The following is a 16,252-nucleotide window of genomic DNA, read 5'->3' on the forward strand; positions in this document are numbered from 1 at the left end:
ACTCTTTATACTACCAAGTGCTTATTATCAGTTAAATAAAAGGAGTGTTGCCAAAATATTTTAGGTAGCTTTGTCTGGGTTGAGTATTGAGTTAAACTTGTTTATAATAATAATAGTACCTTTACATATAAAAACAAATAAAAAATCCTCCACTAAATTATCAAATGCCCAATGTCTTCCAGATTTCAAGGGCAGAAAACTTTAAAACTCTCTCCTTAAACTCTTCCAGGTAATGTTCCTATATTTTATTCACTGACTAAAATATTTTTTTGCTAAGGGAGAAACCAAAACTTAAAACCCATAATGGAAAATTACAATTTCCAACATAAAAGACAAATAAAAAATGTAGAGCTTTTACTTTCATGCCAATAGGGTTGAAGTGATGACACAGATATGATTCAGTAACTGACTGCAAAGACTTTATATAGATAGGAAGTACATTGTAATGTACCTGGTCCCCTCAAACAAACAAATGAAACCTGACTTTAGCTTACCAACAGAGAGATAATGTATTAGACTATCCTGACATCCCTGCCAGCTCCTTGCATAGTTAATTCAAGGACCACGAGGCAGACAGTGGTTGTTGGAAAGACACAGTGATTAATTATAATTTCACCCAGAGGACCACAGACAAATAGATTAAAACATTGTAATCTGGCCACTTAACATAGAAAATAATCTGTAGCAGGACCCTGAATAAGATACACCCTCTGTCAACAGTGCAGACATTGGGGAATACATTTCACTTTTTTTTTTAGTGTGCATCATGTCAAATGGGCATAAAATAAACCCTTGAGGCCAACTGAAATGAAAATTCAACTGTCCCATTTACAGAGTCTCACTGCACTTCACCAAACACTTAAAAATATTCTGAAAGTACTGTAATTCAGAAGTATTTAGTTTCCCTCGGTTCTCTTTGGCAATCATACTCTTGATGATCTAGGGCTTCTGCTCTTGTCTATGAAGAGATATACAGATGCGAATAAATGAAATAAAGAGAATACTGTGTAAAACATGATTTAAAGATTATAATTTTAACATTAAAGAGAATTTCACATTGAAAATGTAATGAAATAAAAGAATTGAACTGTTAAAGAATGCCTATGTTTGTAATAAAATGCAAATATACATATCCCCACTAAAATATATTCCATGACCTTTGTCATTAAATTGTTTGAGTGGCTGTTCCTGGCTACCTTCAGGCAAGATGGAAATCACTTTTTTACAGACTTTACATATCAAGATTGAAATTATTCTGAGAAAAGTTAGTCATCACCTTCCACCATTTTTCTTGGAACTGAAGCCAGGTTGCTCTCACAGAAGCTGGCTACATTTGGGCAATTTGGTTAGAAAATTTAACAGGAAATGATAAGGTAAGGGAAGAAGACTAGAAGTGAGGTAAAACTGGTAACATAATCAGCAAGCAAAAGAAACTCATGTGTGAACAGGAGTGTGAAACACTGTGTTAGCTGTAAAATGTTTTTAAGCAGCAGATGGGGTAAAAGAAGGCAAAAACCTAACTTGTAGAAAATGATAAGAAAAGTCTTGGTAAACAGACTGCATGGAGAAGATGATTCTTAAAGAGAATATGGAAACATACCCTGGACAGAAGAGTTGCTATAATGGGTATGTTGGTACACTGGATAATTGATAGCTACCAAATTGTAGTACAAGCAAATATGAGAATTGAATGAATAGAAGGGATCAATGAAGAGAAAAATAAAAAAACCTGAAGTCAGCTGGAGAGCCACAACATTAAGAGATCTCCAGTACATAAGATGGGAAAGTAAGAGGCCTTGAACTTTGCTGCATGAGGTAAAAAGTGCCCATCCATCATTATGTAACAACTCAAAAATTACTTCAGACACAGTTAGGTTCTTCTCAAGTATGTAAGAAATCCCCCTGATATTAGACTATTCCCTATACTGATTGCATAAAACATGCACAGAGCCATGCACTTACACTTAATGGATGTTGCCATTTTGCCAGCTCCATGCACTGGTTTGGCAAACTGCTGGAGAGCAAGGAAGTTCACATCTTCGGTAGTTCAGGATCAGTCTGGGTTACAGTGGGTTTTAAGCCTTTGTGAGCATTTCAAACGTTTGGGGGCCAATATTTGCTGCTCATTTGTAAAACATTACAATGCTTTATTGCACCTCAAATGCCTAAGCGATCATTTTGCCTGGGAATAAAACCACTAACAAATATAAAAAGTGTAGTGCCTGACAAAAGTTCTGTTTAAATTTTTTAATTATAGAATTATTTTCACCAATATGCAAGTATCTATTGAATATGCAGCCCCTGTTTTTATCATAGACAAATGTCATTCTTTAATGAAGAGGCAATGAACAGGAAACGGTTAAAAAGAGATTGAAAAGATCACATGGCAGAAATAATGGTATCCTATCCTGTCACTATAGCTTTGATTATCACACCCAGTCTGACATTACATCCATGAAAACAGTCTGTAAACTTCATTATGAAATGATGATTGTTAGCTACCTTCTTTTTATATAAAACACACATTCTAGGATGCAACATAATATGCCAGCATGATACAACAACATCACCAGACAGATACTACTGAAGAACCCTTTGCTGTTTACGTGGGGGCCATTCTGGAATCCAACCTCACACAAGTTACAAAAATTGGGAAATATTCCACATTTGGAACTAGTTTTTTTCACTAGATCCTTCACTTTGTTTAATATTTCTAAGCACCAGTTGGCTCACAGCTGTGAATGGAAATAGTTTTCCTGTCTTATAAAAAACACAGGATTGCTTAAAAATGTTAGACTAAGGTATTCAAAAGGATTTTCCTCCAAAGATCCAGACTGAGAAATTCATCTCCAAATGCTTTTTTTCCCCACAAACTTCTCCCTCAAAAGCAATGCTAAGAAATGAAAGTTCTGTTCACCTCACCCTAACCAAAGTATGATGATGTATTAATTTAAAAAAAAAAAAAAAAAAAAAAAAAAGCAGAAAAACTAATTGCCAAAAATGCCCAAGGAAGAAAAAAAACAAACCATACATATTGGACAACCTCTTTTATCTGGACAGCAAACAGTGTCTTTGTGAGATACTGCCTCACAGCTGGCTGCTGAATCTTTGGTGTGTTTAGGCTTTTTAAAGTAGATTTTCCAGGGCCCATAACAGTATATTCTGATCAGAAAGCTATTCAGGTTAACAATTTTGAAATACTCCCAAAAACTGGAGATCTGTGTAATTATTCAATTGAATGTCTTGTAAAATCATCTTCTGTTTTGAAATGTCATTATAACTGAGTTGTAAACCCATGCCTACCAGCATGTAGCTCAGTTGGTTAGAGTATAATAAACACATTGAGATTAAAGCTTCCAAGAGACGTCAGCAAATGTATCTGCCCATGACTACTCACTAACATAACACTTGGAGCTTTTAGTTGGCATTACAGGAGCATGCCAAGCAAAATGTGACCCCAATAAACATACTCCACATGTTCATCATTTCCTTCTCATGTTGCAGCTCCATATACATTTTTCTTCTCTTTTCTTCCATCTCTGCATTTCTTTGCAAGTACCTATTCCCATGTCCCTCGATGTCTCACTCTCAAGTCTGACTCACTGGTTCATATTATAAGCGTAAAAAAATATCCCTTAAATTACTCTGAGAGGACATTGCTCGTGCTATGGGATTTAATGCCCTCCTCTGCAAGCAGAAGTGGCAGCTTACCAATATGCTCTTCACTGTGCAACGTACAGCTATCCCATGCCAGACTTTAAATTGCTCAACAGCAAGTTTTAAATCATCCTGCCGAGGAGTCTGTAGGGAGACATACCAGTCTTTCTGCAGAGGGAGATCAATGAGCTGTGGAGACATGCTGGCCAGGAATCTCCCTTTCATCTAGATATACACAGTGTGACACACCAGGTGCCAGCTTAACTGCTATTCTTACGGGAATGGGCAACTTCTGCATTTGAGAGACGAGTGCATTTTTCTGAGTTTATAGATTATTTTTAATGTGTCAAAGATTTATCATGGGAGCTAAAGGGTTGAATAAAGTCAGCCAAAAGAAATTCTCAAGCTTAGTGTGATGCAAGATATCAGGGACTTACAGAATTTTACCATTGTGTTGATCCTGCTTATGAATTCTCCTCTGCTGGCATCCCTGACACAGCCTCTGCTCAGCAACACAGCTCTTAGTAAAGGCAAGACCCTTTGTGTACCTTATACCCACATTTACAAGGCACCTCTATCTGCCCCTCGCTCTTTCCTCCTCCAGCTTTCCCATCTAGAAATACAACAAATACAAGGTAAATCTTCACCAAGTTGCACAGGCCCTCTAGAACAGCAAACAGTCTGAAGAGAGGGAAACACATCCAGAACTGGAGAGGACTAACAAGTGTAAACACCTCACTCACACCCAGAGAAAGGGAAGGGGGAGCTGCAGCCCTGCATACAAGCTCCTGCCACCTCATTGATCCTTCTCTAGTAAGGTCTGAACTGGTATCTATGACCTGATGATATTGATACTAACATTTGACAGCAATGGAACTTTAAAACATAAAATTTCCTAAAGGACTCACTGCTTTTTGCTACTGTAATGAGCCATGGTCTATTCCATGGCCATAAAGAAACAATGTAGTCCTAAAGATGAATCATTGTTGTCCATAGCAATATGAGATTTTCTGATAAATAACTGTATTTTTATATTTTATTTCCAGGACCAGCAGTTGCTTAACTTTTCAATTTTTTAGAACATTTCAAGACCTCCCTCTTGGGATGTTGCTTCATGCACTCTTTTTATCTTTAATTCTTAGGACAGGATATCTTTTCCTGGTTGGTAGGAAAATGGTAGGGTCTGGGCAACAATTCTGCAGGCCTTTGCTGGATGTCAAGAAAAATAAAAATACTTCTCGCTCTCACAGAAGTGCTAGACTGGAACAGTGCACTTCAGATTGACTACATCTAACTCAGAAACGTAAAGAAATGTTTTTAGAAGCTAAAGAAAGAGATTAATGAGAAAAAAGTTTGATACATTTATAGGTCAGCTTGTAAAAGACACTTTTTTTTCAAACCAGGAGGGAAAACTAGGCATTTGTAGATTGGTAGTCTGATTGCCTAAGAGTTTTCCTAAGAAGGGGAGACTTCTGCAGAGCTGTTACTGCAGCTGTGCATTATCTGACTGTATTCAGAGAGCAACGTGCATCTGTGGGTATGCAACACCTCAAATTCATGTATAGATAATAAGGGTGCTGAACAGGAAGCTTGTGAAGTTCAAAATCTCTCTTTTCAAACATCAAAAACTATTAGGGAAAATATGTCAGCTCTTCTAGTCTTTCTTGCTGATTAAGCACAAAATGCAGGCTATACTGACAATAAACTTCTCAAGAGTTTGCAAAGTCTGAATGAAAACCATAAACTATGACTGACACATTATAAATATATTTGAAGGACAATGACAACAACACCACAACTGGAAAAATTCAAAACATGCCCCATTAAGTTTGATTATGGCTTTCCTTTTCTTGTGGGCTTTTCTGCCTTTTTTTTTTTTTTTTGGCAGCTTTTTGTTTATTTTGGATTTTTTTTAAAGTTGCTTCACCAGAAAGCAGTAGTATTTGAAAATTTTCACTTTAAAGGATATATATTTAGGATAGATATATCATCAGAAATGTTAATCTTCACAAAATATTACCAAAAAGTTTATAAACAACCCAATATCAATTTCTAATGGAATGACCTAGTTAGCCTTAACTGCAGTGTGACCACAAAAAATAGTAGTGGTCAGAAAGCCTCTTGGCAGACCTATGCTTTTACTGTAATTTTCAGGTGCATTTTTCATTTTATTTCTACTGTATTTAAAAGTTTATCATGTATAATTTTCCCTACAGATGGTATTTTCCAGTTCTGCTTTACTTCAAGTGAGAGAAGAGTGAAAGCAGTAGAAAACTTCAGAAAAATTAATTGTTTTTAACTTTGCACCATTTTTCTTTTCTCATCTTCTCTTAAGGAAATATGAAGTCTGACACTTCAGTGTTTAACTTTTGCATATAAATGCCTGGCAAACCAATATGCAAGTTGAAATGCCAAGTGAAAAGTGTTTAAAATAAGAACCGTCTGACTGCTTTTGTTAGGACATGCACGCTTAACCTATCACTAACAAAATATAGTACCACCTTTGGAAATACCATCTACAAAAATCCTTTGGTTAAATTATTGTAAAGGAGTAAGTAAGACACATATTTGCAGAGACTAAATAAGGAACAGCCTCTATTAGCAGGCCATGTGGAAACTGGGGTACAAAATATTCTAGAAAAACCCAAAGAAACCAGGGATTGATAAAGATGATCAAGCTAAAAAAGACAAGGCAATAAAGCTATACATTTTATAAATAATTATTGTAAATAAAGTATATTTCATGAGGCAGAAACCTGGTCAATAGGCTCACCAAGGTGGCATACCACAGTCTTTGAAAATGTCTCACCATATCTGTCACTTGATTTTGTTGCCAACGAACAATTACAGAAAGTTTCTCTCATCATCAATGTTCTAGCCTGCTCCTCAAATTTATCAGCAGAAAAAATTTCAAGAACATTACCTAAAGGGGAAAATCCACTTTCTTGAAATAATTATTTATATTTTAGTGGCAATAGGCAGTTTTTAGATTTTTGTCACCTACAGATCTCTTGATCTAGGCCGAGATTTTGAAAACCATCATGATGTACATTCTTATGCCTCTGGACAATATATATTTTTCCATTTAGATTTTTCTCCTTTGATTTCTCAATACCAAGACACCTTCATAGCACACCATCTTGTCTTTTATTAAGAGAGACAGAAATGTGAAATCAAGAAAAACGCCTAACAGACAGCTTCAGATATCAGGTTGAACTATGATTGGAGCAAAGATATTTTCTGTGCAAAGGCTTTGGTAAGACAGTTCTTTAACTAAGGAAGATTCTTAATTTTCAGGAAAATTATATGTCTTACTTGAAAACCTTTTACTGTTAATTTGGCCAAAACATTCTAATTCCTAAAATGCAATGAAGAGAGCTTGACTTTGCCAGACCTTACACAGCAGCACTGTACCAAAGATCTGAGAGTTGAGCACAACCAGACATCAAAGGTCCCCAAAGTCTGAACTTTGGGTCCCCTGCCCCACCTGAACAAATGAAATACAGCAGAAGATTTAAACTTGGTGAGGCAAGTAAAAGTTAAAATACAAACCAAAAATCTACTTGTGACTTCAGGATGTATTATTTTTAGTCTTAATTTCAGTGACTTCCTGGACTGAAGTTACACAGTCCTGTCTGTCCCCCTGGGAAAGCCTCCTTCAACCCACCAGTTCCAAATCTAGGCTTGAGCAACAGTCCCCCTGCTGTTCTTCCAAGAGATCTCCCAGTTTCTTTTCCTACTGTAGGGTCCTTCTCACTGCCATTTCCCTTCCTTGTCACATCTTGCCCCTGCAGCCATTTTGTAGGTTATTCATGTTCAGTTCCTTTCAGGCTAAAACCATCCTTGCCCTAGAAGGGACAGGCTGGCAAACAGCTTTTTTCTGTGCTGCTTCAACACATCTCAGTATTCACATACGCTGAGCTCAAAGAGGGTCAAATGATTGTATCTCAATCCCATTCTTCTCTTAAGCTTTAGATGTTTAAGGAGGAAGAAGCTTTGTGCTAATTTAGTTAATGTCTTTTAAAGAAAACTATTTTCCTGTGAGAAACCTCTGGAGGATTTTTGGATTTTTTTAGAAGAAAAATAGCCTAGTATTTTGAAATAAAAGGACATTTTGCTTAAATCTTTTTCTATAAAATATATAAGACTAAATTAACCTGTATTAACTAGGCAGCTAAATCCCTGTATCAAATCAAAGATATTATTTAACTGTCAGTTAAATCAGTTTCAAAGAGATACACTTAATTACATAAAATTAATTCAGTCAGTAATATGAACGAGATCCCCAGAGATCTGCTGTGCTGTGTTAACATTTCCACCATGCTCTTGCTATAGAAGCAGAATCCAGGTTTTTCACTGTGAGACTTCTTGTTCCAAAATGTACCCACTTCCAGCAACTATATATGGTATACACGACATTGACTATATAGGTGCCTCAGGGAAGTTTTCAGTAACTTTCGAAACCAGTAGTCACATGTCTGTGACAATTACGTAGGACGAGTACACTTGAAAAAAGGGCCTGTTCTTGTCAAATTATCTAATAACAGGCTGATGTCAATAATTTAATTAATCTAAAGCTTCAATCCCACCAGTGTTTACACTCAGATGTAGCTTCAACTCAAGCTGCTAACAGTTATAGGATTATATAACAATGCTTAGAATTTACATGTTTGCATATGTTTAATTTTTCCTTATATGACCTTTATTACTTTTTAAACAACAGATTAATTCTTGGCATAATTTTTACAGACAAAGGGTGACCACAGCGGAGCATCTGCATGCAGATGAGTTGAGACTTCATAATTCTTCTAAAACATGGATCAGACACCTTGGCTGATTTTCAAAGCTACTGTCTCATTTCTTTATGCCATATTATACCACGCTTGCTCTTGTGTACCCCATCACCCAGGCTGTGATTTGCAATAAGACTCAGTCTGAGTATTTTTTTAACACAGGGTTAATTGACTTATTCTTCTGTCTTCCTTTTTCCCAGCATTGTCAAACAAATATTTACAATGTGCTATGTCTTAATGCCTTGACTTTTCTTTGACTAAATATGCTAATGAAAATCTTTAATCAACTTTCAGGCCTTAAACAAGTCTTCCATTGCTTGGATTCAATAGTATCATAGTGGTTACATGCTCTGCCAAAAACACTGTTCTGGTAATGGACCCAAAAAACTTTAGCACAAACTGGTATTAAAATTCCATTCAAAAATTAGGATGACTGGGGGGTTGGGGGTGGTGAGGGAGGGTGTCATGATCTGTTAAAAAAACAAAACCTGAGAAAACTCCAAAAGGCATTCAATAGGTTGTGTGCTAATGAAGTGTGGCTGACTGGTTTCTGTGCGATTGCTCCCAATAACATTCTTTGAGAAAAGCCTTTGAACAAACAAACAAATGTACCTTTCTTGAAGAATAAGTTTGTTTTCTTTCTTCCAGAAGTCTTTGAAGTCAGAACTGAATTCATGCCAAATACTGAAGAAAGAATGTGGAGACACCTCCTTCTCACCCATTTTTGGTTTCATGCAGAAATAGGCTGTAGTTTCCAAAAAGCTGTCAAAGAAAGCAGAAATAGCAAATGCTTCAGTATCTACTGATGTTTTTTTTTTGTACTTGACATTGAAATAGTATTTAATTATTCTTGGTAGCAGATCTAAAATAAAATAATAGAAAAACTTAACAGTTCTGAGCTCTTCACATATGAGTAGGTACACAATGTAAGATGATTCTTCAGTAAAGTTGGGATCTGGGATTTATCACAGTTTCAAGTTTTGACCAAAGTATTTTCCATTTGAAAAGCTAAAATGAACACACTGTCCACAGCCCTGAAAATCCAGATATCCACACCCACCCATATACTGCTTTTCTGTTGTGTTTAAAGCTGTTTTCAAAACACAGAGTCAAAGCCCATAAAGGACTGTAAATAAACTTCTCCAAGTTCTGCTAGGTCTGTTCTACAACACAATAGCTTAGGCTGGAGACTACACAGAAATATTAAAACTCAAACCTGCTTTGTACTAAACAAGAAATGACGAAACAGAAAACTTGGCCGAGGAGCAGCTGTGCTAAAAAACAGGTGCCCATTGTGACTCTACCAGAACAATCCAACAATCCCTTCTGAGCATAGCAAGAGTAAAACTAGTGTAGCAAACACTAGTGAGCTACTTCTCAAGTAAAAGCTACTCCTGAAATGCAAAGGTCATATTTCCCACACTGAGTGAGGACTGTGACTGCAACTATAATTTAATGTATTTCTGAGTTTGAACTGCTTCTTTTTTATTTCAGGAATGTTACAGGAATGTACTGAATAATTATTTTTTAAAATATTGCTTGATTAACTATTAGTCCATTTTGTTTTTTCATTATATGTTTTGTAAATACTGGAGTTTTTAAGAATGTTTTCCTGATCTGAAGCTCAACATGCAAGTCACTGGGTAATCGCTTATTTTATGAAAAATCCAACAGAAAATTCTCACTTGAAATACAATTGTAGGTGCTTTGCTCATTGATCTATTACTATTCATTGACTCCTATGATAATTTTCTCTGAATCATACATCACAGTTTTAATACTTTAATTATGGGGAAAAAAATCCAATTCCAGCTAAATGGATGGAAATGTAATTTTAGTCACAGAAGTTATATCTTCATTCATGGATTACGATGGTGAAAATAATATACAAAGATTCAACCATTCAGAAGGGTCACTCTCACAAATTCTGGAAGAAAATGTTTACCCTAATTTTCAAACCCAAATATTCCAGTTGTTTTGTCCAACCTGAAAAATAAGCATCTACATTTATTGTCATATTGCTGAATAAAAAAAAGCCTACATCTTAAAAATTTAACATCTATTTACCAACTAAATTTAGCATCACATTTTTTTCGCCTAATTTGCAATTCATTTTTCCATCTGCTGAAGCAAGCTGAAGATATTGGGAAAAAAAGATGTAGCACATAAAAATACAGAAAACATTCTCATTTTTAAACCCATGACACTGGTTCTCAAATGCCATCTTACCTGATCATGTAATTTCTTTAACTCTCTCAGCCTACCATGACACTCTGTTCTTTAACTCAGTGTTTGGTCGATAAATGCCTTTTTTTTTTTTTTTTTTGGCTGGGTTCTGCTGTAGGTTTGGTTTGGGTATTTTTTTCAAATTATTTATTAATGATTAACACTACTGAGTAAAATACTCCATTTTACTTACTTATATTTTCCCCACAGTTTTATACTGGGAAAGGTATCATCTATCTCTGATTCCACAGAATCATTCATAAAGTATATCCCTGACACTGCAGTCAGCTGCACTGTTTTAAACTTCTTCCTATTGTCACATATTTTCAACTTTTTGCAAGACTGCAAATGTTATCAGGGAGGTATTTTTTCTCCCAGTCTCTTCCCCCAGACTTACAGCTCTGCAACTGGCTAGTGGGGAAGTCATATTAAAGGCTCATTTGAATTTTCAGAATGTGCTGACAATATTTTTGTAGGAAAGCAAGGAATAAAGAACAAGCGAAAAATCTTGAGGCATCAGCGGAGTCACTTATTTTTTAAGAAGCTCTCTGAATGAAGTCCATTAATGATTTACAAAACAGAGAAAGAAAGATTTTCATATGAGAAACCTTGTTTTAAGAAACATATCTTCAAAACATTTTGCAAATGACAATGATGAGAAAAGAATTTGACAGTGAATGGCCATGCCAAGTAATGCTTTAATATATGAGAAAATGAGCTAGAATTCTATCACAAGAAAACATCCCAAGAAACAGCAAGCCAAACAAAATGAAATTCATACTCTATAAAGGAATGCTCAATTAAAAAAAAAAAAAGATAAAGAGCACTAACATCTATTAGAGATGCAAAGACTTCTACTGCTCTTCAATTATTCCAACTATCCTTTGAGAGCAGGAGGAGATAACCAATGTTTCTTCCCTGATGACTGAAAACCTCCCTGAGGACTACTTGTATAACCATTGCAAACTTACACATTCATACAGCTGTGTCTAACAGCTGTAACATAATTACTAGGTTTATAGAAAGCAGAGAAATGCTCATACAGGTTGCTTGACTCCCTAGCAGTTAGTTTGGGAGGTAAGGAAAATTAGCTGTCTGTGAAATGTGAAACAGCAGCAGCATAGCAGGTTGTCATTGTTAGTATGTCACACCTTTCTAATGCCCAGTAACAATGCACAAGACATCAGCTGCAACACAGTAATACTTCAGGGTGTAAATCTCCACAAATCAAATATTTTCTTTCTATACATGCAGATCAAACAGTCAAGACAGTTGCCATGTTTTTTCCAACCAGAGAGGTCTACCCTTCTTTAGCATTAAAGTCCCTTAGAGTTCATTTAGAAGACATATGGAAACTTGCTTGCTATACACTTGATGCTGTCATTTTTGTAGACAAAATGGCATATTTCACACATGAAAGACAAAGCAAATAAAGCCAATCCAAATGCATCAAATAATATAACATGGACAATAATAAATCCTCTCTTTTGCCATGGTCTTTGAATATCTGATTTGGAAATGTTTACATATGTCAAACTAGACATATCTCAAGGCTGATTCCAGGAGGGGACATGCATTTTAAATACAAAGAGATATTTGGATGATATTGCCATAGCCCCAAGACTAGATACAATCCTTTCAGACTTCAGCCAGGCAGAAAATATCTTAAATATCTCTGGTCTTTGCTCTGGAACAAGCCATTCAAATGTTCCTTTTAATTCTTTAGCAGATTTTGAAACAAAATATCTGCAAATATCATTGTTACTATTCCTAACTGTGCATCACATAGATATTTTGAATCAAATAAGGGACTAGTTCTCAAAAGCCTTTTCTTCCTATACTCAAACTAATTTCTGCATCATACAGCCTTGGAAAACTCATCTGACCTGTTTCAATTTCATTTCACCTATCTGCAAAGTTAAACATTTATTTTGGAACAAGTATTGCAAAGGTTGTTTAGTGTCTGTCTGTTTCTCAAGTGAAAAGGTTCATACTTACACATACTCTTTCTGAGAGTCTTAAAGGAAAAGAATGTGCATTAGAGAAGATCTTGAGTCATGGAAGAGGGAAAGAAGAGCATGCAACTTAGGGATTAAAAGAGGTAAAGGAGGTCACTGCCTTTGCTTCTTACAGCCTGACTTTTCAAGCATGATTAAAAATAAGACAGTGATGTTCACAGTATCATCTCACCCTGACATGGCAAAAGCCAGAAATCTTTAAACAGATTTCAGACTGGGTTTCCTATCCTTCATGTTGGCCCTGGAGGAAAATTAAATAACATCATCTTTCTCAAAACAATGGAAGAATTGCTCATGTCTGACAAGTAAGGAAAGGAAAAAGATCAGGAAAGATGGTTAGTTCCTCTTCTTCCTTTCTTGCCTGCTCGTGTCTTTGGTTCAAGTGTTTGGGTAATTCAGAAGAATCACTTCAGACTGATGTCTGAACTCACTGCTTACTCAAATGGGGAAATTTGATGAATGAATCACTGGACTTTTATGTGTGCTCCCTTGAGTATAACTATGAGTCTATGAAAGAGATTTTTCTATTTGGAGGGAAGAAAGGAACAGATGTACTAACAGCCAAACCAAATTTAATCACATGAAAAAGAAAAGAAGCTATTCACATTGCAAATGGCTCATTGACAGCAATACTAGCTAATAGATCTGATCCATTAGGAATATTTTAAGAGCAGCTATGGATTATTCAGCTTTTTCCCCCATTTTATTCTAAAAACAGCTAGCAGAAAATTGCAGACAATAATTCCAATTCAAGTTCTGCTGTCTGGGATGCATTGGCTGGTTTACAAATGTGTACAAAAGCAAATCAATAATACTAAGACAGCAGTAGTTTCATCTCAGCATTATTTGATCAGGCTTCCTTAGCCAAACAAATAGCAAAGTAACCATAGGTACAGACACGCCCTGGCTGACCTTTCTGAGAAATGCTGAACACACACACAAACACTCATGTATCTGGTTTCCCCACGCAGCAAACTAAATCACCTGCAAAGGTGAAGATTTGTTCCAATGTGGATTTAAAAGCAGAAAAAAATGTTTCTATTCTGCTTAATATTCTTCTGTTTAACAGACTATGTATTTTGGTTGAAGTTTGAACATGGATATTCTGTTCTCTTTTGGCTTTATAAATCTCTAAGCATCACTTACATACATTAGTGATTAAGAACAGTTAGTGTAAATGGTGTAACTGGTTACTTTTGTGAAGCAGTTGTGTTTCAGAAGCAGCTCTAAATCAGGCTGAAACTACTAAAGTACCTTTTAGTTCAATTAAACTCACAGATAAAGTTTAGAACTAAGCACATTCTACCAAAAGAAAGAAGGTAAAAGGGAAAGAAAAGACTGCCTCCTACTACTTTAAATCTGAGATGAGTCTTATTTAAAGCCAAACTGAGTTATGTGCATGCAAGCCTGTTCACAGTGTTCATCCTGAATTGTTGTCCACATACAGAAGGTGAGTACAATATACAGGTAATAGTATTTGCTTCCTGGATGCTAATAATTTGAATCATCATATTAGTATTTGGTTTGTTTTATAAAGAGACAGAGGCTTTGTATCTATTTTCTTACTGTATTCAACATCTGAAAGCAAGAGTTAATCTTCAGACAGAATAACAACCAGTTCAAAAAGGTCACACAAAATATGTAAAATAAAAGAGTACCAGCATCCTGATGATTGAGATAGCACAAGACTGTTAGGAAACTTTATATGCACAGCATTCTATGAAGGGTGTAATTTTCTATTGATGTATTTTGTTGAGGGTCCTTGTCTGCACTATAACTTTACATCATTTCTTCACCTTTTCTTTGCTTTTTAAAAAATGTATAATTTCCTCTCCTCTGTGCAGTCTCTTGTTCTGCATAATTACAGGTGAAAAAATGTAAAAAATAAGTATAGGTTCATTCAAGATATCTAGTACCTGAAGGCTGGTTAGAAATTTCTTGTCCTTTTATTTTTACCCCTTTTTATAAAGGAAAAAAAGTAACTTTCTTATATTAAAAAGAATGTTGAGATAATATGCCAGATTAAATTAGCTTCCAGAATCATTAATCTTGTCTTTCATTTGCCAATTTATATTGTGTAACTATGTATTTTGTAATATTGTTCCTTAGAAAACAAAGGTCTCAAGATTTTTTCTTCCTTCTAAAAAAAATCTGCCAAACATTTGCAATGTTTTGAATCCTAAGTCATCTCCCTCATGCCCGGTCCCTTGCCTCCTATAAATTCATATTAAACAGAAACGCTTTTTATTGCTTCAACCATATGAAAATTAGCAGCTTCACTAACAGCAAAAAAATCCCTCTACCTTTGAAGCACAATTTTTCTTTTTCCCAACAAAAGCTCAACAAAAATCATCCGATATTAGGAACAGAAAATTATCTTTTGACAGGCCAAATTTAACACCCTCCCCCCCAGTTCCCTAATGCTTTACAACTTTAGTGATCATATACAATAATCAATATTATCAGTTGTACATAATTTTTGGTGACACGAATGCAGAACTTCCATAGTTTATACTAATGGCAGCAGACCCTGTAACTGAATGCTTTTACATAGTACAGCACATGTACTGTGGCACAGGCTGTTAAATTCAATAGGTATTAGGACTATAGCTTTGCACTTAAACATTTTGGGAAAAATAAAATTTTAGGAAGACTGATGATCTCAATGTGTTAACAGTGAATAAACCCTATTTCAACCTCAATTTAACTGCTATTCCGGACTCTTCTATTTACTTAATTCAATGGGAGAGTATTTCTTTATTCTTGTCTTTCAGGAACAAAGTGCCTCATAACAGCAGGTAACAAACCAGCAAAATAAAATGGCCATAACTAAATTAAATTATACTTTTGTTGAAAGCTGAATGTGAGCACTGAGACTTTCAAAGTCTTTATTTTAGAAAACATTTTTATTAGGTCCAGATTAAGATATATTGGTTGGGTATGATGAAATTTGCCTAATCAATCCTTGTTGCTTATATCTTCTTTAAACATTAGGCTACCAGGGATCATGGTTAATACTACATTTAAAAACTATTCTGCAAGATCTTCCCTCACTAGTTTAATTACTTTTTAAATTGTATTTTTATTCTCATTCATTTCTAAAACAATCGGCTACAACGTGGTCCCTCTATATGTTTGGGTTGATTCCAGGTTTTTCTGCATTATTTTGATGTAAACAAGTGCTCCACTGATATAATACCATCTTTTATCCAAGGTGGCATAGGATTAGGTGCTAAATTTCACTAGGAGTGAGTTATCTTGGTAAACTGAACCTTTCTGGTGACAAAAAAAATACTGTGCTGAAAAAGCCATTCTGCATATACTGAGTCATATTCCGACCATTTGAAAACCAAAGATCAGGAAATGTAAGTCAGAGGTATTTTTGCTACCTTTATTATATCACGTGCAAAGCATTTTTCAGCTACATCTCACCCAGGAACTGGGGTTTATGTGAACATTGATTTTGCTGTGAATATTACTGGTCATATTTCCATTCAAGAATATTGTTCAGAATAAATTATGAATTGAGACAATACATTAGAAACAGAACTTTGTGTC

The 16,252-nt window shown here is 35.4% G+C and overlaps 1 protein-coding gene across 5 annotated transcripts in view; it reads right to left on the minus strand.

Annotated features, from left to right (window-relative positions):
• FMN2 (formin 2) overlaps positions 1-16,252 on the minus strand; it is a 158,761-nt gene that overhangs the window by 9,211 nt on the left and 133,298 nt on the right. For 4 of the 5 annotated variants that reach the window (XM_068184970.1, XM_068184965.1, XM_068184969.1 and 1 more), the window contains one exon: positions 9,063-9,212. The exons of the other annotated variant lie outside the window; for it this stretch is intronic. In XM_068184970.1, coding sequence (XP_068041071.1) covers positions 9,063-9,212 — 150 coding nt within the window. The remainder of the gene's footprint in view (positions 1-9,062; positions 9,213-16,252) is intronic. 5 annotated transcript variants of the gene reach the window in all.

The sequence above is a fragment of the Anomalospiza imberbis genome, chromosome 3 (assembly GCF_031753505.1).
Source record: "Anomalospiza imberbis isolate Cuckoo-Finch-1a 21T00152 chromosome 3, ASM3175350v1, whole genome shotgun sequence".
In the NCBI taxonomy this organism is placed as follows: domain Eukaryota; kingdom Metazoa; phylum Chordata; class Aves; order Passeriformes; family Viduidae; genus Anomalospiza; species Anomalospiza imberbis.